Source organism: Monodon monoceros, unplaced genomic scaffold, assembly GCF_005190385.1.
Source record: "Monodon monoceros isolate NGI ecotype Baffin Bay Population unplaced genomic scaffold, NGI_Narwhal_1 Super_Scaffold_16, whole genome shotgun sequence".
NCBI lineage: Eukaryota > Metazoa > Chordata > Mammalia > Artiodactyla > Monodontidae > Monodon > Monodon monoceros.
In genome coordinates, this window is record NW_021703772.1 from 34553137 (window position 1) to 34575564 (window position 22428).

Here is a 22428-nt window from a genome sequence, read left to right on the forward strand (position 1 = left end):
AGGCTAATCTCGGCCACTGGAGTCAGCTCATAGTCTTCACATACTCCCTGAACTATTTCATACTTGGAAATGAAATTCTTCATTAAGATATCACTGTAATATACTGCATCAGCATTTCTCACTCATTTCTCATCTTGTAAACCCCTTTTATGAAAATATTTCCCAAAATGATCAGAATTTTTAAAACCATTTCTTTGTGTCATATAATGAAGTAATTTTATTTTAAATCCATGCATTAAGGGGTTTAGTCTTAAGCATAATTACTAATCAAAATATTTAAATTTATACATGAATAGGATTCTAAAATTGTTTAATTGTACCAAAGGATATGCAATGAAAAGTGATTTTCCTTACCATCCTGATCCAGTCCCTTAGGCAGCCATTGACAGCGGTTTAAGCATTCTTCCCAAGGTATTCTATGCACATCTAAGGGTATATTTGTCTGTATTTCTCATTTTAAAAACACAAATGGTGGCATATGATGCTTGCTGGTTTGCACCTTGTTTTTTGCTTAATATATTTAGTTTATTATAACTTACAGTATAAAAAAGTATATGAAATCTTTAATGACCTAATGTGCAAACTTTGCATTTGCCCTTAAATATCTACTGGTTTATTTTTATAATTTTTGTGTCTATACTGTTTGCAAGCAGTATGTGTGAATAGTCTTTACTATTAATAAAGAAACCAATTTGGATATAACCATTTTTTTTCATTTATAGTACTGGGATTTTTTACTAAAGATATCTTGAAGTGCTTCAGAAGTTTTATGAGTGCATCTCACAGTTCTGATGGTGATCTTGACAGAATTATATGTTCTTCGTTACCTTGTTTCAACGTCAGTGTCGCTTCAGCTCTATCAGTTTGATTGCTAAGGCTCCAAACTTCTGCTGTTGGTCGCTTCTCGCAAGACTGAACAGACCTGAAACCTTGAAAGATTTTTCTGGCTTCTCTTAATAAAATGGCTAAAATAGGCCAAAAAAGGCACAGGGGATGCAGGACAGACAGTTACACTCTACAAACTTGGCATAATACTGAATTCCTTAGGCAGGGAGTTCTAAACCAGTTCTTGTGATACTCCAGAAACTGAACTTTCTTAGCATCATGTTTGCCATTTTAATATATGAACATGTCATTCATACAAAAGATCAGTAAGTTCGAGGGATGGTGCATAGGTTTTACTTAAAAAAAAAATTACTAACAAAACTTTAGAAATCTACAGTTGACCCTTGAACAACACAGGTTCGAATTGTGTGGGTCCACTTAAATGCAGATTTTTTCCAATAGTAAATACTACAGTACTACACAATCCACGGTTGGTTGAACCCATGGATATATAAAGAGAAACAGCATACAAAGGGAGAGCCAACTATAAGTTATACTTGGATTTTTTTACTGTGCAGAAGGTCAACACTCCTAAACCCCACATTGTTTAAGGGTCAACTGTATTTTTCCCCCCAACCAATTCAAACCTGGAGCCAGTAGCAAGTTCACAATGTATTTTCCTACATTCTAGGAGGTGAGGTGACTCTTCCAGCTTAGTCCTGAATGGCTCTCAGATACAACAGTGAGTCATGAGAGTCTGCCTCATCACAGACTGTGTCTCCTAAAAGCCAAGGGATAAACTGTCATGTAAATGACTTTCTCAGGCTTTTTGTAATTATTTGATCTCTCTCCCTTGGGAGAGTCTCCCATACTTTAATTTTTCAAATTGCTGTTAAGCCATGTTAATTCATGTTTGCTGAGAACTTACTAAGTAGAAGGCTCTGTGCTAGGCAGTTGAGAGAATATGAAAATGTGACGTGAAATATCTAGTTGAGGTTTTAACAGCATTAAAAATTACAGTATCCTTAATGTGTTGAATAAAGTAAATTTGAAATAACTAACACTATGGAAAATATAACTTTAAGCATGAGTATAACAAAGCTCATTACCAAATTTTCATTATTTTGGCATATATCACTTGGGCCTCAAGTCTTAAGTATTTAGGTCACCTAAATACTTCAGCATCTTTACTTTTGCTACCCAAAGTGCGGTCCTCAAAATGGCAGCATCAGCATCTCCTGGGAACTTAAGAAATGCTTGGGCCCTTACTCATGCATCTGAATCAATCTGCATTTTAACTAAATCTCCAGATGTTCTGGTACACATTAAAAGTATGGAAAGCAATGATGTATACAACTAAGCGATCAACATGTTAAAGTTAACAGTTCAGAAAATTTGACAGCTGAAAGTAAATAATCTTGAGTGGTACTTTTTAAAAAACACAGGAAGAAAAAAATAAAAAATAAAAATAAATCCTGCATAGGATGTGTTTGGGGGTATTTTTAATTATTTAGAAATGCTAGCATGCCAGTAAAGACACTGGATTTAACTAAAATTACTTCACTGAGATCCTTACTGCCGTCATCAGTCAGTTACAGATGAAATTACATCACACCTTGAGTGTGCTATAAAGAAAAAAAGGAGGGTTTGAGAGCTACTGGCCTCAGTTCATTTCTCTGTCATCACCTCTGACCATACCTTCCTGCGTTGTGCTTTCCACCATGACAGTAATTACTTGGGTTTTTCACTGTGCCGTGCTGTTTCTCTACTTAGTGCACTTGTTCAAGCTGTCCCTCTTGACTGAATTCTACCCCCTTTCCCCAGAAGACCTTCCCTATAAACCCTATGCATATCTTTATCATAGTTACTTAAGAGTTTATTGTAACTGTCATCCAGACTTCTGTCCTATCCTCCCCACATCTCTATGGGCCCAGCACACAGAAAGTGAACAGTGGATGAACGAAGGAAGCAAATACCATTAAGACGGTCTCTCAAAGCTGCTATCATCTCATTCTCTCTACTCTGACAAAGCTGACCATCTCATTGAAGCTTTCTATTCTTGGCTTCTGACACTTAGCTGTTTTCCCACCTTTCTTGGTGGCTCCTCCAACTCTAACTGGGGGGCATTTCATAAGGCTCACTCCTACTGGTTATTTCTGTAGTGAATCAGTATTACAGATGAACCACCAAGAATAATTTATAAGTTAGGATCCCAAAGCCTCCAGGAGAAAAAAGATTGGTAGGAAAAGGATCCTACAAAGGAAATAGAAAATTCTATGCTTCTCATCTTAGACAAATAGTATTTTAAAAGATTTGCTTTTGCCATTACCATAGTAACATGCTCAGTGGAGAAATTGGAAATACATATAAAAGCATTAAAAAGAAAAAATGGGGACTTCCCTGGTGGCGCAGTGGTTAAGAATCCGCCTGCCAATGAAGGGGACGTGGGTTTGATCCCTGGTCCGGGAAGATCCCACATGCTGCGGAGCAACTAAGTTCGTGCGCCACAACTACTGAAGCCTACGTGCCTAGAGCCCGTGCTCCGCAACTAAAGAGGCCACCGAAGTGAGAAGACCACACACCGCTACGAAGAGTAGCCCCCGCTCGCCGCAACTAGAGAAAGCCCACGTGCAGTAATGAAGACCCAACGCAGCCAAAAAATATATATATATATTAATTAAATTTAAAAAAAAAAACAAAAAAACCTCTCATCATACCCCCCAGAGAAAATCACAGTTAAAATGGACTTTTTTTTCCCTTCAGGATTTCTTCCATACCTCTTCTATCAGTTCTGTCATCAATGTATTTGATTAAGATACACTGTAGTTAAGCACACAGGCTCTGGAGCCAGACTGCCTGAGTTTGTGTCCTAACTAACTCCATCACTTCCTAGCTACGTGGCCTTGGGCAAACTACTTAACCTCTGTTTCAGTTTCCTCATCTGTAAAATGGGAGTAACAATACTTACATGCTTGTTTATAAAGGATTGAAAGTGTTTATAAAGCACCTAGAAGAGTGCGTGGCACAAAATTAATACTGTGTAAGTACTCACTAACATTATTTTGAAAGTTAACCATCTTTATATTGAATACATTACTAATAAAATTACAGATGAGTTACCTAAAAAGCAATAATTACATGAATAATGATCATGTATATTTAAAACAAAAAGCAAAACTCATCCTGAGGGACTTCCCTGGCCGTCCAGTGGTTAAGACTCCATGCTTCCACTGCAGGGGGCACTGGTTTGATCCTTGGTCGGGGAACTAAGATCCTGCATGTGGCACAGCATGGCCAAAAAAACCCAAAAAACTCATCCTGATTCTGAAATTTAGGTGGGAGGTTAGTGATCTAGGAACAGAAACATACAGATAGACCTTATCACCCTCCAGGGGCTACTACCTATATACAGGTGTTCTAATCCCGAGTTTTAAAGTTTATATGTATATATATATTTTTTGGAAAAGTATATTTTTAAAATAACTAAGGACAGAGAGATATAGAATGACACATCCCATCTATAATTAAGCTAAGGAGATGATTACTTGAGCTATTGATATTTCCCAAGAATGTTAAGTAAACAGGTTTACTCCATCTTTCCTAGAGGTTATAATGAATACATATTATACAATATATTCTTTAATTTGTTCTTTATAATAATTGTGCTTTAATGGTAATTATATTATTGTTTTTACCTTATGAGCTACAGAACATCTGGTGAAGCAGATCAAGAAACCAGAAATGATAATGTACCTTCTAAGACATTCTTTCAGAAGGATACCCCACTGATTCATGTTATGCATTTGAGTTGGGAGCCATTCGATTTGCAGATTGTGTCATCTGGTTGTTCCTGCATGCATTATACCACATGAAGAGGGTCCCTGTCTATTTCTGACACGATAATATTAATCTTATTCTCCAAGTAAGCATCCAGCATATCTCGAAGATCAGAAAGAAAGCCTCGTTCAGTGTTGCTATGTTCACAGAGGATCACATTTATTCCTTGGGAAGCAGCATCTAGAACATCATGATGGGACATCTCACCTGCCAACAAAAGAAAGAACAAATATTTAAATATTAGACACAGAGTCTGAGGAATGCTGAACCATAACAGGAGAAATACCAACTTTGCATTCTATATGATGCAAATGTAATACACCAGAACTTTACATATAAATCTAGAAAGTTATATGCATGTTTCTTACATGTCCTCCAATTTAAAAAGAGATACGGAATTCCAAATTCTTTCTCCTTGGCAGATCCAAGGCAAGTAGCCAAATTCACACATCCAACAGTATCTAATACTGCCATAACAAGACCTGTAGGAACACCCATTCAAAATGTTTCCACAATAAAATAAATGACCACTGCTAAGTAAAATGGGGCTTTCAAAAAGTTTCTTTCCTATGTAACTATGAAATAACAAATACCTCAAGAAAATCCTAGGCTTACAGTGATGCGAAGCCCACACACCGCAACGAAGAGTAGCCCCCGCTCGACGCAACTAGAGAAAGCCCGTGTGCAGCAACAAAGACCCAACGCAGCAATAATAAAATATAAAATGAATAAATAAATCTTTAAAAAAAAAAGAAAGTCCTAGGCTTACTTCCCAGAGACTCCTTTACACTTTGTGAGTACCAAAATTTTCAGCATCAACCGTAGTCTAATTCATAAGGATGAAATGAACTTAAGGTTATTTCTAAATTAAAAGCAAGGTATTTTCCTTTGACTTAGGCAAAACGCCTAGGTATTTTCCTTTGACTTAGGCAAAACGCCTAGAAGTTACTGGTGGAAGAGGATCTCATCTTTTGTGAAAAGATTTTGGGAAAACTCAAGTGTTTTGAATTTTAAAAAACACCATGTATGAATCTGATGACTTCCAACTTAAAAGCAAAAATATATTATGCACAATTTGGCTTGTTCATAAAAAGCATAATTTTGAAATATACTTAAGAGACATAAACGCATTAAAAAAATGGTTCTTAGAAAAAAAAGCCCCCCTGCCCAAATCTTCAATTCCCCACACTCCCCCCTACCCAAATATGCATCATTTCATTATAAGGAATAGTTTTTATTCAGGCACCTTTTAAAACATCTTAATCTAAGTAACAGTAGAGAAAAAGTAAAAGGAGAAAAAGACACTAGGGTGGCTCAGTTAGAAGTCATGCTTTAGGAAAGACAATCTGGCTGCCTGAACTATTATAAATGCACTGGCTGGAGAAGGCATGGAAGTGGGAAAATCCATAAAGACCCTGCAGTAACACCAGAAGACAAAGGAAAGAAAGGCTGGCTCAGGATGGCAGCTATGGGAAAGAAAAAGCAAATCAAAGACAATTTATATTTGCAAGGAGCAATCTCGCCATCTGCTGGTGTTTCTAGGATATTACCCTTTATGACCTAACACATCAAGCTCAAAGGAAGGGTGATGAAACTGGTCTATTGGCTGGGGCTTCCCATCCCTGAAGTTATATTCAAAGTGATGCCTCACAGACCGTAGACATCTTAAGTTAGTCAGATAAGAAGATATTTTCTGTTTCCCCAACTAACCAGATAGGAAGGACATTTTAACATTTTGGAACTGTGTGAATTTATCTTATGTACATATTGCTTTATAATAAAAAAACTAAAAAAAGTCATTATTTATGAAGAAACAGACACTCCAAACTGAGAGATATACAACAAAGCAAATGGCCTACACTCTTCAGAAATGTCAATGCTCTGAAGACAAAGTTTAGAACTATTCCAGAGGTAGTGTGTGATCATGGATTGGATATCAACCTGAAATCATCACAACATGGTCATATAAGAGAACATCCTTGTTCTTAGGAGATACAATGCTGAGGTATTTAGGGGTAAAAGGTCACCATATCTGCAATTTATTACAAAATGGTTTGGGAGGAAACATGTAAATATATAAATATAGGTATGCATACACAAATATATACACATATATTGTATGATATGTTAGAGAGAGAGAAAATGTACAAATGTGGCAAAATATAACCATTAGTAATCTAGGTGAAGGGTATACAGGAGTTCATTGTACTATTCTTGCAACTTTTCTATAGGTCTGAAATTCCTTCAAAGTAAAATGTTAAAATTTTAAAATAGAAACACCATGTTGTAAGATATCAAATTGCCTATACACTGAAAGTTTATTTCAATCTGGTATAAATTTGAGGGCTTATAAAAATCTTACCTCTTTTGAAGGATAGAAAAGAAAACAGGCAATGGTCACATACATTTTTAGTTGGTTCAAAAAATACATCATGCTTGCTCAGATGCTGCACCTCTATACTTAGGGATGTGACAATGTTTCAAGTGCAGCAGTCTCTGTAAGGGGGTGTGCTAGACAATAAGGCATGGGTGTGGGTGGCAGGAGAAGCCTTAGTAATGGAGGGCCCCAGGGGTAGCCAAAGGAACAGCCAGGGGCTTAAGACCCTTGAGTCTAGTCCTAGAAGTGGGAAAAGTAATCTTTAACCCCCAGTCTCCTAACCCTCAGGAGGCGCAGAGGTGGAAATACCGCTGGTAGCAGCAGTGTACAAAGTGCCTCCAACTCCTTGGAGGAATGATGGGCCAAGTTACCAGTTAGGTATTACCCACAAGGACAGAGTATAAAGCCTGGGAGCCAAACAATTAATGTCCAATAAGAAATGCATACTGTAGGTTAAGAACAAAGTGACAGGAATCGGGAGAGGAAGTCATGACCACCAGGGGCAGGAGCTGGACACTGTCAAGAAAAAGCTTCTCAGGGGAGGTGTCTCTGAGCTTTTACCACTAGAAGTTTAAGAAAGGGGCAGGGCTCCCCTGGTGGCGCAGTGGTTGAGAGTCTGCCTGCCGATGCAGGGGACGCGGGTTCGTGCCCTGGTCCGGGAAGATCCCACATGCCGCGGAGCAGCTGGGCCCGTGAGCCATGGCCGCTGAGCCTGCGCGTCCGGAGGCGCAAAGAGAAGACATCTTAGCCAGGGAAAACAGCATGAGCAAAGGCTGCATGAAAGAGGATGAAACATTTAGGCTTCACCAGGACAGCTGAAGGAGATCACTGAAGGGTTTTTAGCCTGGATAATATTATCCACCATCATATTTGTACTTTTGAAAGTTAGTTTTGTGGGAGTGCGTGGAAGATTAAGATTAGAAGCTTGATGAAGTACTTCAAGTAGAGGATGCCCGGATGGAGACACAGAGAAAAGTTCTAGAAAGATTTTGGAGTTATAACTGATAGAAACTGATGATTGTCTTTAGGGCTGAGTAAGAGGAACCATTTTCTACCTAAGACGACAAGGTAAAAAGTGTCCCATTAACTTACATATGAAATCTGAGAGAAATCATGTTTAGGAAGAAGTTAGGTTAAATAAGTGCTGAACATCAGTTTTTTAGATAATCTAATTGTTAAATGATTTTTTTCCCCTCCACAAAGAATATGGTATGTTCCCAATTTTGGCATAGTCCCTATTTATTTCAGGTTCAAGTAACAGATCCATCTATATGTCAGATGCTGTCCTAAAGCCTGCTATTATTAGATCCATCTATATGTCAGATGATGTCCTAAAATATGCTTTTTTTTTTTTTTTTTTGGCGGTACGCGGGCCTCTCACTGTTGTGGCCTCTCCAGTTGCGAAGCACAGGCTCCAGACGCACAGGCCCAGCGGCCATGGCTCACAGGCCCAGCCGCTCTGCGGCATGTGGGATCTTCCCGGACCGGGGCACGAACCCATGTCCCCTGCATTGGCAGGTGGACTCTCAACCACTGCGCCACCAGGGAAGCCCTATGCTATTTTTTAACTTGAAAAGAAATAAACCAAGGTAGGGAAGGGATGCACAAGAAAAGGGTAGAAAAAAGATCCAAAGGCTGTCCTACCTGTGAGGTAGAGGTCGGCCTCTGTTCCCTGAAGGACGCTGCTCCCAGAACCGGCACACACGGCCACGACTTTGACTGCGGACTCTTCCAGATAAAGGAAACAAGAGGCCACTACTTTATAATTCCCCTTCATTTTAATATTATAATTTGTACAGAGAATCCTAAATGTAATGCAGATTTCACTCCCAGTCTCATCACCAGTACCTGAATTTTGCTTACCAAGTTTTAAAAAATAATAAAAAACACCTTCACATAGGCAAACAGACTATTCCTTGGCATTGCAGAGCTAACCCAAGGCAGCATTATTATTCCTTCAGATGTATGTTGCTGCAGAAGCCCACATAAGGCACCCCTGGATAGTATCAACCACTATTAGCACTAGGCTTTGGGCTTCACTGCAATGCTGCTCAGTAAAGCAACCTCACCCGGGTCTCCAGGTAACAGTGAGAGGTAAGCAGGTAACTCTCTGTTCCCAGGTAAGGAAGCTAAGGAACTAAAAGGGCTAGTTAGAGGATGCTATGAATGGATTTGACACACATTTTTTTTAATATCGTATTGATCCTGAAAGAGCATCCTCTGAAGAGTGAAATACAGAATCTTTCAAGCCAAAATTCAATAAGTGTTTAGCACTTAGGTTTCTAGAATGGACACTTCATTAGTGGTATTTCAAAAGAGTGGCACTGGAGCTGGTCAGAAGTCCAATCCCATCTCTGCCACCAACGCTTTTTGGAAACAAACACTCATGAGTTGTTTGATCTAGCTGTGGACTTTGGATAAGTTTCTCTCCAAACCTCAATTTTTTTCACCTGTACAATGGGAATAATAACACCTCCCAGACAGCTAACGATGGCCAGCATTTACTGCACTTAATGTGTGCCAGTCACATGAATTATACCACCACCTCGATGAGTTAGGTTTTATTATTTCTGCAGTTTTTACAGACGAGGCTACCAGGACACAAGGGGTTAAATAGCCTGTCCAAGTCATGCAGCAGACAGGACAAACGTGAACCCAAGGCGTTCAGATTCCACACTCATAACACCTGTGCTCTACTCGCCGCCTTCACAGTGGGAACTCACACACTCAGGACACTAGGTACAGTGCTAGGCTCACTGCAGGGGTCCAACAAATGTTCTGTCCGTTCCTTTTGTTACCCAAAATACTGGGGAAAGCCAAGAGAAAAGGCAGTGGCTACAAAACTCAGAAACTGCACTGGATCACATCACTTAGTACTACCTCACTATAAAATATTGCCAGTATTGTAAAATGTAAGATTTGCATTGTAACTGGAGCAATCACAATTTCCAGCTTTCTTCCTGGATATTGGTAGGATTGCACTTCATGCTCTCCCTGGGTTGAGTAATTCCGGACAATGAATTGAACAGAATATGTATTTCCAGACTAGAATGTTTAACTGATGGTTTGAGACCCTCCCTCTGCAACAGTAACCAGTCTACAATGAGCAAACTTCCCCCACCGATTTGAGATGAATGTGGAGTGTGCCTGAGAAATAAATCGTGTTTAGGCCAATGAGATGTATATCACAGTATAACCTCAACCATCCTGATCGATAAAGTAAAGCAGTCATCTCCTGTGAGCTGCTAACACGTTTCTTAACACGTTTCTATCATCTATACTGACACAGCCAAGAGTTTCAATTTTTGCCCAACAGTATCAGTAAGTATACTGGACAAATAAAGGAGACATATTTACCTAAGGTCTTCCCTACTCCAAGAGCAAGGCGAACATGAGACAGTTTTAGGTGCCTTTTGATTTGCTCAATCATGGTTGCCAAGGAGACAGACTCATCCAGGGTGCATAACCGTCCCATCCCAGTATGTAGAAGCAGAGGCTGAAGAGAAACAAATTAGAAAAACTGTACATCATCAGTCCTAGAAAACAAATCCATAGAACAGACAGCAAATGCCGAGATCAAGAAAACAAGCATATTGGGTTTCCCTGGTGGCGCAGTGGGTGAGAGTCTGCCTGCCGATGCAGGGGACACAGGTTCGTGCCCCGGTCCGGGAAGATCCCACATGCCGCGGAGCGGCTGGGCCCGTGAGCCATGGCCGCTGAGCCTGCGCGTCCGGAGGCTGTGCTCCGCAACGGAAGAGGCCACAACAGTGAGAGGCCCGCGTACCGCAAAAAAAAAAAAAAAAAAAAACAAGCATATTATCAGCTTGCTATAAAACCAGCTCCAGGCTAAAATTTGGGGATGCAAACCTGACAAAAACATTCTCTGACTTCTAGGAGCTCAGTCTCCTGGGAAGGCAGATGTTTAAACAATGAAAATAAAAGTGTTTTTAAATACAAAGTAGGTATTGTTTTTTTCTGGGAGCACAAAGGAATGACAAAATAAATGAATTGAGACTAGGGGAGGTGGGTACTTGGACTAAGTGGAGTCAAACAAGGTTCTACAACGACTTGGGTCTCGAAGACAGACCAGAAAGGAGTTAAAAAAGGAGTGATGTCAAGTGCAGTGTGGTGGGTTAGGGACAGGGTGAGATGTGGAGAGGCATTCTAAAGAGAGAGATCACGTACAAAGGTGCCAAGGTGGGAGAGACCGCACAGGGCAGATGCAAAAGCAGACAGTGTAGCTGGTATACAGAGCAAGGGACGCGGATGGAGAAGACGCGGAGACAGGGGTCCTTGCCAGTCATGAAGGGCTTCACACTCTAAGCTAAAAAGCCTGGATTGTCTCCTGTAGGCGCCCACTCAGGAGACTACTCATATCCCAAGTGAGAGAAGATGAGAGTTTCAACTACTGTGGTGGCGAAGCAAACAGAGAGGAGAAACATTTGTAGATTTAGGGACAGAATCAGCAGGGCTTGGATTTACAGGGGCAAGGGAGAGTTGTGCAAACCGCAAGTAAGATAGATGATGATGCCACCAATAAAACAGAAAAAAGCGGTATTTAAAGGCGTGGTATGGGGATAAGGTCAACACTTGTATATACTGGATTTTAAATACTTGTAAGAGTCATAGGTGGAAAATGTTCAGAAAGTGGCTGGAAATACAGGTTCTTTTAAAATTTTTTATCTTTTACCTTAAGAAAGCATTCTGAGACAGGAAGTAAAGACATAGGAATCATCATACAAATGGCTGTCAAGTTAAAAGAATGAATAAAAACGGTCCAGGCATAGGGTATAAGATAAGAGACTGAACCTGTAACTGAGTCTCTAATCCTGAAGAAGTACCACTAGGGTCTAAATGTTTCCGTCCCCCTCAAATTCATAGGTTGAAATCCTAACATACGGGTTAGGAGGTGTAGCCTTTGGGAGGTACTTAAGTCATGAGGCTGAAACCCACACGAATGGGATTAGTGCTTTAGAAAAGAGGCTCCAGAGAGATCCTTAGTCCCCTCCACCATGTGAGGACACAGAGGGAAGGCACCATCTTTGAACCACAAAGTGAACTCCCACCAGACACCACTTCAAATCTACCAGTGCCATGATCTTGGACTTTCCAGCCTCCAAAACTGTGAGAAGTAACTTTCTGTTGTTTATAAGCTATCCAGTCTGTGGCACTCTGTTATAGCAGTCCAAACATGTTATAGTAGCCCGAACGGACTAAGACAAGTTCCAACATTTTCTTATTCCTGAAACGTCTCCGTTTTTTTTTTGTTTTCTTTTTTTTTGCGGTACGCGGGCCTCTCACTGTTGTGGCCTCTCCCGTTGCGGAGCACAGGCTCCGGATGCACAGGCTCAGCGGCCATGGCTCACGGGCCCAGCCGCTCCGCGGCATGTGGGATCTTCCCAGACTGGGGCATGAACCTGTGTCCCCTGCATCGGCAGGTGGACTCTCAACCACTGCACCACCAGGGAAGCCCACGTCTCCAGTTTTAAATATACTTTCCAGGTCATGACATGCCCTCAATCATCACTTTGTATCTAATAATTTACATATGAATTGTCAAACAAAAATGCACAGTAACATATTTTTTATTACCTTCTCCAGTGACAGAATTTCAGTCTTCTGATAATATTGTCTGTTCTGGGAAAGAAAAGCCACCACCTGCATCAAAGCTTGCTGAGTACAATTCAGACTGAGCCGTGTTTGTTCTTCATCATCAGACCTAGAAAAAAAGTCACTTCCTGGTTTAGGATAAATATAAACAATGTATTTAAAAGAATCCACAGTTTACAACCTCCTATAATAGGAGATTAGATTTATATGGAATTTAGGACTTAATTCCAAGCCAAACTATTTTCTAGAATAGTGTTTCTCAAACTTTCACATGCATCAAAATCATCTCATGGCCTTATTAAAACTGCTGGGCCCTACCCCCAGAGTTTCTAATTCAGTAGGTCCGAGTGGGGGCTAAGAATTTATCTTTCTAACAAGTTCCAGGTGATGCTGATGTTGCTGGTCCAGGGACCTCACTCTGAAACCCCTGTTCTAGAACAGTTCTTAGTCCTGGTTGTGCATCAGAAATCTCCTGCTGTCTTCTTAAAATAACAGCTGCTGGACCCTTCCATAGATCCAGTGAAACAGGACATCTATGAATGGGACTGGGGCAAACTGAATTTTTTTTAAGCCCTAGAAAAGTTAATTTTCAAACATCACTGAATACAAGAATCTCCTGGACAGATCCTCAGGCAAACCCCATTCTAATTACACAGATCTAGGATAAAGCCCCAAATCTGCATTTTTCATAAGCACCCGTTAGCAATGATTCAGAGGTCCCTGAATCACCCTTTAAAAAGCAATGCCCTTAAAAAAAATTAAAAAATAAAATAAAAAAAGCAATGCCCTTGGGAATTCCCTGGTGGTTCTGTGGCTAGGACTCGGTGCTTTCACTGCTGGGGTCCGGGTTCAATCCCTTCAATCCCTGGATCCCTGGTTGGGGAACTAAGATCCTGTAAGCCGTGGGGCGCAGCCCAAAAAAAAAAAAAAAAACAATGCCCCAGAGCCTCTCCAAAACAACTAGCACCAAGAAAGTTTTGTATTTAACCATATACTCTAAATATAATCATAGAATTCTAGAACTAAGACACCTTACAAGATAATGTGGAAGTGTAGTTTCAACACTGGAACAACCATCTGTAGAGATTTGAAAAGAAAAAGCAAAAACAATTCCTGGCCCCCAATCTAATGGTAAATCCCCGATATTACCTGTAATACGGAGAAACTGGAACCAAACTAAATGTGCATCAGTGTTTTAAAAAGTCCATCAGTTAGGAAGAGGAATACTTCAAGAAATTACAGTACATTCATAATAAACACTGCGTAGCAATTAAAAAGAGAGACATACATGGATAGATTTCTAAGACATCTTAAGTTAAAAAGACAAATACAGCATACCATTTAATTAAGAAAGCAATGAATAAGACAAAACTACACATTTCTTTGTGTCCCTATACATGTTTGGAAAGATACCCACTTCTCTGAAAACAAAGGAAAAGACAACTTGAGTTGAAGATACTGGGATTGAGTAGAGGGGACAAGGAGAACTTTTGTATTGCTTAAATTTTTCATGCTTTATTTGTATAATATTAATTTCAGTATTTACACAGTATTTCAGTATGGTAAAAGACACCATGACTGGAACCTATGCAAAATCTTATAAACAATTTTTCTTAAGATTCTTGGAATTCCCCAATATTATTAGAGGACATTTACTACGATTTTACTATAATGTATCTACACTTAAAAACCACTCATCAAAGAGTCATTTTTGGGCTTCCCTGGTGGCACAGTGGTTGAGAGTCCGCCTGCCGATGCAGGGGACACAGGTTCGTGCAACAGATTTCCATTTTATAAAAAAGTCATTGTACCTATCTTTTTTTTTTAACAATTAAGTCCTAGCTTTTTATAACTTGTCTTTTACGATGCTTTAGTAGGTATTAGGGTAAATCAGCCCCCAAAAAAATCTCTAATGAAGCAACATTTTTTTTTTAATTAATTAATTTATTTATTTTTGGCTGCATTGGGTCTTTGTTGCTGTGCAGCAACCGGGGGCTACTCTTCGTTACGGTATGCAGGCTTCTCAATGCAGTGGCTTCTCTTGCTGCGGAGCATGGGCTCTAGGTGTGCGGGCTTCAGTAGTTGTGGCATGCGGGCTTAGTTGCTCCACGGCATGTGGGATCTTCCTGGACCAGGGTTCGAACCCGTGTCCCCTGCACTGGCAGGCGGATTCTTAACTCCTGCGCCACCAGGGATGTCCCTGAAGCAACATTTTGGTATCTCAGCCCTAATTAAATAAATGATTGACCTTCCAAGAGGCACTTTAATGTATTTTTCTTTTCAAGTGTTTGGGAATCATCATTTGCTGGGAACTGATAAAAGTAAACCTATGTTATCAGCATATAACTAGGGTATATCTGCATACCCTAAGGTAAAAATAACTTTCAACATTGCCAGGAGGATTAGAAATACTGTAGGATGTGTGATATAGTCTCTCCTACATAGAAAATAGTCAATAAGTGTTACTTATCATTTTTATTGCTTTGAAAAGATCCCATGGTTCTCCTTAGGGACCCGCAGGCAAATGAGAAGTATGCTGCTTTGTAAACCCACCCTAGGAAAGTGATTTGCTGCAAACTTAAATAACAGAGTTATAGAATCTGTAAGAAAGATTCTTACAAATTAATATACACAAAAAGAGGAAAAAATATTGTACCTAGCAGAAAAAGAAGTGACAGATACACCTGCAATTCCTTTCACTGCAGAAATGACTTTGTCCACGTCTTGGGTGTGGGTAACATTGAATTCTACTCTGTGTGTTCCCTCCGTGGGGTAGTCAGGAGCTCTGGAAGCATGGATGGGCCTGGAGGTGCAAACTCCTAGAAAGAAAAAATTGTCAGAAATTGGAGTTTTTGTGGGTTTATTTAAAAATTAGAAAGATAAACCACTATGGGCAAAACTTCTAAGAAATGAGTATTTTTGAAAAGATTCATTCTCAGATGCTTATATAATATACACACACATACATATCCCTTATATATACATTCAACAATCCCCGTAATTTAGGGATTTAGTACAGACATACATAATCAAATTTATTTTCAGATTTTCCAGAAGACTCGTAAATATCACAAAAAGTTGGACAAGACTGACTCATGAATTTTTACATAACATATAGAATTGTGACTGCTTACTAAATTCACTCATGTAAACTATGATTCAAGTCGCAGATGCTCATAATTTACTTGACCACATTAATCCAGATTATATCATCACAGAAGCTTCAGCCCAAAATGAGTAAACTAAAAAGACTTGCTAAAACACATATGCTGAATTCCCTCATTGTGCTGGGCATAAGGACTAATTCAGTAAAACTCTATTTGACTGACATATGAAGTATATTTTGGAGAGGCTTGAAGCTTTCAGTTCAGTTTAACAAGCGTTTCTGGAGTGCCTGAGTGCCAGGCACTGTGCCACATGAGTAAGGAATCACAAAGCTCCAGCAAAAATGAAGATTTCCTATGCTGTCCTTGTTCACTAAGGATAAAAGTTTCATTTTTCAAATGCAATTTAATTGCCAGATTTCAGCAAGATTATTTTAAAATATATGAAAGTAGAATAATGGTCCCTATCCCTAAAGCAGTTAAAACACTACTGGAAATACATTCTAAAATTTCAAAGCACTGGTAGGGAAAATACTGAATATGAAAGAACAAGAGGCTTCTCACCAAGCCCTTTAGCCAGCCAGTTGTTGACTCCCTGCGGAGCAGCATCATAGGCCGTGTGAGGAGAGTAGATCCCAACTCTGTTCTCCAGTGCCTGGATCACCAGGCGCTCTTTCCAGGTTTTCCAGGTGATGCGCTTCATAGGTCGGAAAATGGGTGGATGGTAGGAGAGAATGAGATCTGCCTTCTTCTGCAGTGCCTCCTCCATCACTTCTTCTGTCAAATCATTGGTTAGGAAGAGCGTGTTTACAGTGTGTGGTGGGCTTGGTTCCACCAGTAACCCAACATTGTCCCAACCCTCAGCAAATGAGAGGGATGCAAAGTCATTCAAGGAGGAAAGGAGAGTCTTTAGATCCATGAAGGAACGGGAAGAACTGCAGATCAGGGAATGGATTAGGCGGACTGTCGTGGGGACCAGGCGTACACGAGATGACAACATGCAGAAGTCAGGTAAAACTGAGTATCTGAAGTCAAAACACAGAAAATGGACCTTTGAGACAGCAAAGCATATGAGCAAAAGAGCTGTAGTCCTACGTGCCTGGCTTCAAATACTGGCTCTGCCACTTACTGGCACATGGTATCATAGGTAAGTCATTTAACCTCTCTGAGCTTGTTTTCTCATCTACAAAATGGAGACACTATAACTTACCTCACAGGCCGTCTGGAGGAGTAAATGGATTAATATGTTTAAGTCACCTTGCACAAACCTGGTGCACAACACACAATTATGTTCCTTTCCTCCTCCCTGCCCCCTCCCACACACCCTTGTTCTTTTTTTTTTTTTTTTTTTTTTTGCGGTACGCAGGCCTCTCACTGTCGTGGCCTCTCCCACTGCGGAGCACAGGCTCCGGACACACAGGCTCAGCGGCCATGGTCATAGGCCCAGCCGCTCCGCGGCATGTGGGATCTTCCCGGACCGGGGCACGAACCCGTGTCCCCTGCATCGGCAGGCGGACCCCCAACCACTGCGCCCCCAGGGAAGCCCACACCCTTGTTCTTGTTCTCCCCACCTGTGCTTCAACCACCCTTCTCCATTTCTCTAAATATTACCCTTCCTTCCAAGACCCTTTCGACTTCCTAAATAAAGCTTTTCTTGACAAACCTTCCTTTTCAGTGTCGTCCCCCTCCCTGTCCCACCTGCTTTTGCACTAGTTATTCTCATAATATTATATTCCTGTTTGTCTGTCTCCCCCAGTACGCTAAAGCTACTGGAGGACAGAAACTACCTTTTCTGTATCTCAGGATCACCAACATAGGCCAGCACTAAATGCTTACTATACAGACTGACACAGTCCCCCTTCCCCCATCATAGCAGAATCTGGAGTTAGGGTGGTACATACTGACATTAAAAAGTGCTTTATCAAAAGAGTAACAATAACATATTTAAAAAGTTAAGTGTTTTGTACGGACACCAAGGGGGGAAAGTGGCGGGGTATGGGTGGTGGTAGGATGAACTGGGAGATTGGGATTTACATGTATACACTAATATGTATAAAGTAGATAACTAATAAGAAACTGCTGTATAAAAAATAAATAAAATAAAATTCAAAAAAATATATTAGTTTAAAAAAGAAAAAAGTTAAGTGTTTTATCGGCAGCCAGAACCATGGGATGCACAGGTGAGTCACTCTGTGAATGGGTAGGGTCAAGGCAGCAAAGGGCAGGAGCTGCTGCCCCTGAGCCAACAGCTACCTGCCACACAAAGGCCAGAATCAAGAGGTGGGAGAGGTGAAGACGTAAAGGGCCCACACAGTCTGTAAGCCTTATAGACATCTATATCCAATACAAAAGATAACACTGTCAGCTCCATTCTTAAATGTAGTATCTATGAACACTTTTGTTTTTGAAGAAAAGCATTTCACGGTATGCAAAATAATTAACAAGAAAGCAATTGTAAATTTAATGAAATACTCATAACTCAATTTCAAAAGCTAATTTTTTTCAATATTTGTACGCAGAAATATTTAATATTGGGACTTCCCTGGTGGCACAGTGGTTAAGAATCAGCCTGCCAATGCAGGGGACACGGGTTCGAGACCTCGTCCGGGAAGATCCCACCTGCCGTGAAACAACTAAGCCCGTGCTCCACAACTATTGCGCCCTCGCTCTAGAGCCCGTGAGCCACAACTACTAAAGCCCGCATGCCTAGAGCCTGGGCTCTGCAACAAGAGAAGCCACCGCAAGGAGAAGCCTGCACACCGCAATCAAGAGTAGCCCACGCTCGCCGCAAGTAGAGAAAGCCTGCGTGCAGCAACGAAGACCCAATGCAGACAAAAATAAAATAAAATAATAAAAAAGAAATATTTAATGCACTTATTCAATATACAGTTTGGAGTGAGGTGGAACCACTCGAACCTGGGGTCTTGGAAGATCTTCTAAGGGTCCTTATACCACTTCCACTCTCCAGATTCCACGTCCTGATACTACTCCACTCTCCAGACTCTTCTAAATCTGGCAAGCCCTAAAGTGAAGCTCTAATGGGCCACCACGCCGGTTCTGTTACCTACTGTTACATTTGAAGGAGCCCTTGTAAGTAACAAAACACTCCCCATTTCCTACGAAGCTGAGTAGCTTTAAGTCACAATTAACGAGAATGGGAGGTGGCAGAGCATGGTGGGAAGAGCACCGACTCTAAAACCAGACTGACTCCCAAAGCCACAGCTGTCTCTGAGGACTCTACCTCTGTGGTTTCCACCTCTGAAGGGTGCAAATAATAGTGCCCAGCTCACAGCGTGGTTGCAAGATTTAACCGTGAAGCTGGGAACAATGCCTGGCCTAGAGTCTGCACTATTTATTATTAAGATTCATTAGCAAGGCCCACTTTACAGCCTGCAAACTGCGCCCTCTTGTTTCAGTCCCCCTTCAGGCCTCTTCTAGAACAATGAAGAGCGCAGGTGGCACGGCCGATAAGTCCGTGAGTTAAGTCCCCGGCCCCTCTAGCGCGCTATGCTCTCCCGCGGCAAGCCGGTTTTCTGCGCCTATCTCCTCCCCTGCCACCTTTCGCTGCAGCAGGTTCGTAAACCACAGCCCGCCGCCAAGGCCTCAGCTACTCACGCTGAAACTTAACCCGCCCAAGACTCACCAGCCCCGGGAACTCCGCGAGCGCTGTTTCCGGTCCTGCGCGGAACTTCCCGGCTTCGTGAAAGTGGGCGGGGCGGGGGAGCCGGTCGGAGGTGGTCTTTCCGGCTTTGCGTCTGAGCCCAAGGCACTTCTAGAGGATGACCAGAGTTACGCTTGTTGTCCTAGTGTAATTATTAAAAGATAATTTCGACCCTTTCATAGTCAAAAGTGTACCTGGTGGGGAGAAATTGGTGTCTCCCTAGTTCTAGTCGTTTGGTTTGAGACAGGGAGGAGGGGGCGGAGGGAGGAGGCGAGCAGGTGAGGGGCGTTCTCTCTAATGCGTCCCTTGCTCGACTTCCGGTGGCCTGAAGAAACTTAATTTCGAATCTGCAGATCCGTGGGGGCAACTGCGATTGCACCTTTGCTCTTTTAACAACCGCTGTGCTAATCGAAGTGGTTAAGTAAGTATGGGGTAACGTCACTTATTCTTTCATTCACTTAACTCAAATGCTCGCAGAGCGCTGTGTATGTTAGTTCTTGGACTGCTTCCAGTTAGTATTCTGTACGGGGGAGGGTGTTGTTGAAATAAGACAATTAGTAAAGCATAGAGTATATTAGTGCTAAGTGCTATGGAAAAGGAAATCGTTAAGGCAGGCTTAAATAGAGTTATCAGGTCCAGACGAGACTTTTGAGAAGAGACTTGGAGGTGAGGAAAATAGCCGTACAGATGTCTGAGTGTACGTGTTCCAGGCAAGGGGAACACCCAGTACCTAGACCCCAAGGCGGGAATGTACCCGGCCCGTGAAGAGTGAGCAGTGGAAGTAGGAGTTGAGGGGCTTGAGACGAGTACTATCGCCTGATCGCTTTCATAACCAGCTTTTTATTACTTGGGGCAGGATGGGTGCTCATCGAGACTTTTTCTCTTAAATATGCGGTAAAGATGAGCAAGTGTGAGTTAAGAGAGGGAAATGAATTTAATTGTTTTTTCTTTTGGAAATAGGGCTCGTTTTTGAACTTCTTTCAGTAAACTGAGAAAGTAACAGTACTTCCTGAAAGCATCAAGAAGAAAAATGGTAAATTTTACAGAATTCTTATGAAAGTCTTTCATTATAAGTAATTTTTAGAAATTCAGTCAAGGGAAATAAAACTGCATGGAAATTTCAGTGACAAAACAGAGCAATGATAATCTGTAGAAGCATACAGTGTAAAGTGATTTCAGATTCTTTATGTTTTTCACTTAAAACACAGAATTTACCTTTTATGGAAAAAGATTGATACAAGATGGATAGAGATGGAAAGGTGGTGTTGCAGGGTCAGAAGAGCATAGCCAGGTGTGATCATTTTAATTGGATCCTTTTGCTCTTGATCTAAGGTGGACAACTATTGTAAGAAGAGAATTTTAAAAGGAAGCCTCAGAAGTTTTCCACCCTCTCTGGAATGGGGTAACAAAAGGAATATTCTAGCTACCAAAACAACAGATTAAACAAAAAGCAAGCAAGAAGAAGTACTGTGGTTACCTCTGCACTTTTACGATCTGAAAACACTGACGCTTTTTATGTCTGTTGTCTTTAGTGGAGAAAGAAATTGTTTTTTAAGTCTCTCGCAATTAAATTACATAAGGGAAATGGTGGAAACTATGTTTATAAAAGTCATTTTCTTACTATTTTTCAATATATATTAATGACAGTGAATTGCCACTTAAGTCAGTAATACTAACATAAAAACTTTTTATTTTTATTGATGAAAAATTCAAACTTAAAATGATTATTTCCATCACAATATTTGCTCCCAAATATTTTAGCATAGATATCATTTTACCTTAACATTTATATTTCTCTTCTGGAATTTTTTTTCTACTGCTGAAATAAATTTTGAAGAAATACAACTTATCTCTCAGAGCTACTGTGTGGGTGGATCATCTCTGAAATGGTGTTTCTTTCTGTTTTTATTCAGGTAGTTATCTTTAATATCTAGTTAGGGAAATGATACAGTGCACAAAGTCACCTGAAGAAATCTCATTCGTTCTCACATTCTCTCTCCTTTTTAGTCGGTGACACTGCATACAGATGTAGGTGATATTAAAATAGAAGTCTTCTGTGAGAGGACACCCAAAACATGTGAAGTGAGTGCCGTAATGTATGTATAAAAGATGAGTTAATGCAACAGGATAACCATTTTGAAATTGAGTCATCTAACTTAAACAACATCCAAAAAAAAGTTTCTATAAAACTATTGTCAAGAAAAACCCGCAATGATAATTTCTGGTCTAATTTACACTTCTTTTTCTGATGTCAAAGTTGGATCAAAGAAAGGGTAGAGAATTTTTCTCTAACCACAGAGTGGCTGGTATCTTTTTCCTTTGGCTCATTTTCCTCAAGAAATATAAATAATCATTAGATATTAGGTAAGAGAATTGTTCCATACATTATTTTACTTGTTTAAATGACAAGGTTCTATCCTTGTCATTTAAACAAGGAAAAAAGAGGGAGTTCCCTGGCGGTCCAGTGGTTAGGACTTGGTGCTTTCACTGCCATGGCCCAGGTTCAGTCCCTGGTCAGGGAACTAAGATCCTGCAAGCCTCGTGGCTCAGCCAAAAAAAAAAAAGAGAGAGAGAAATACAAGAAGGAAAAAGAGTCAGCTATATATATTCGTTCATTAAGTAATTTATTTATGGAAGGCTATCTTGCCAGCAAGTAGAACTACAGTGATGAACAAAAGACATGCCTTGCTATTGTGGAGCTAATATTCTACCTGGGAAGATAGGCAGGGGGGAAGATTCATTCTAGAAAAAAAGTAATTCTAGAGGGTAATAATGCTTTGAAGGAAATAAAGTTGTGAGATAGAGAATAATGGGAAAGGATTTATTTAAAAGAAGGTGAGGGCAAGCCTAGCCAAGAAAGTGATGCTTTAAAAACTGAGTGCGAGGGCTTCCCTGGTGGCGCAGTGGTTGAGAGTCCGTCTGCCGATGCAGGGGACATGGGTTCGTGCCCCTGTCCGGGAAGATCCCACATGCCACGGAGCGGCTGGGCCCGTGAGCCATGGCCGCTGAGCCTT

The 22428-nt window shown here is 40.8% G+C and overlaps 2 protein-coding genes across 4 annotated transcripts in view; one reads left to right on the forward strand and one right to left on the reverse strand.

The window, feature by feature from the left end:
* Positions 1-34: 34 nt before the first annotated feature.
* Positions 35-19413, reverse strand: NIF3L1 (NGG1 interacting factor 3 like 1). Of its 2 annotated transcripts, none has more exons than XM_029225353.1 (7): positions 19397-19413; positions 16318-16778; positions 15306-15468; positions 12632-12758; positions 10397-10535; positions 8684-8767; positions 35-4869 (listed from the first exon to the last, which is right to left on the reverse strand). In XM_029225353.1, exons 2-7 carry the CDS (start codon positions 16751-16753, stop codon positions 4685-4687), a joined length of 1134 nt encoding a protein of 377 aa, XP_029081186.1. In that variant the 5' UTR covers positions 16754-16778; positions 19397-19413; the 3' UTR covers positions 35-4684. The 2 variants fall into 2 exon arrangements, with proteins under 2 accessions (XP_029081186.1, XP_029081185.1); XM_029225352.1 differs by lacking the exon at positions 19397-19413 and adding an exon at positions 18670-19354.
* A 99-nt stretch (positions 19414-19512) lies between these two features.
* PPIL3 (peptidylprolyl isomerase like 3) overlaps positions 19513-22428 on the forward strand; it is a 9477-nt gene continuing 6561 nt past the window's right edge. For both annotated transcript variants that reach the window (XM_029225012.1, XM_029225013.1), the window contains exons 1-3: positions 19513-19835; positions 20375-20447; positions 21422-21496. In XM_029225012.1, the coding sequence (XP_029080845.1) occupies positions 20445-20447; positions 21422-21496 (78 nt within the window). In that variant the 5' untranslated portion in view covers positions 19513-19835; positions 20375-20444. The remainder of the gene's footprint in view (positions 19836-20374; positions 20448-21421; positions 21497-22428) is intronic.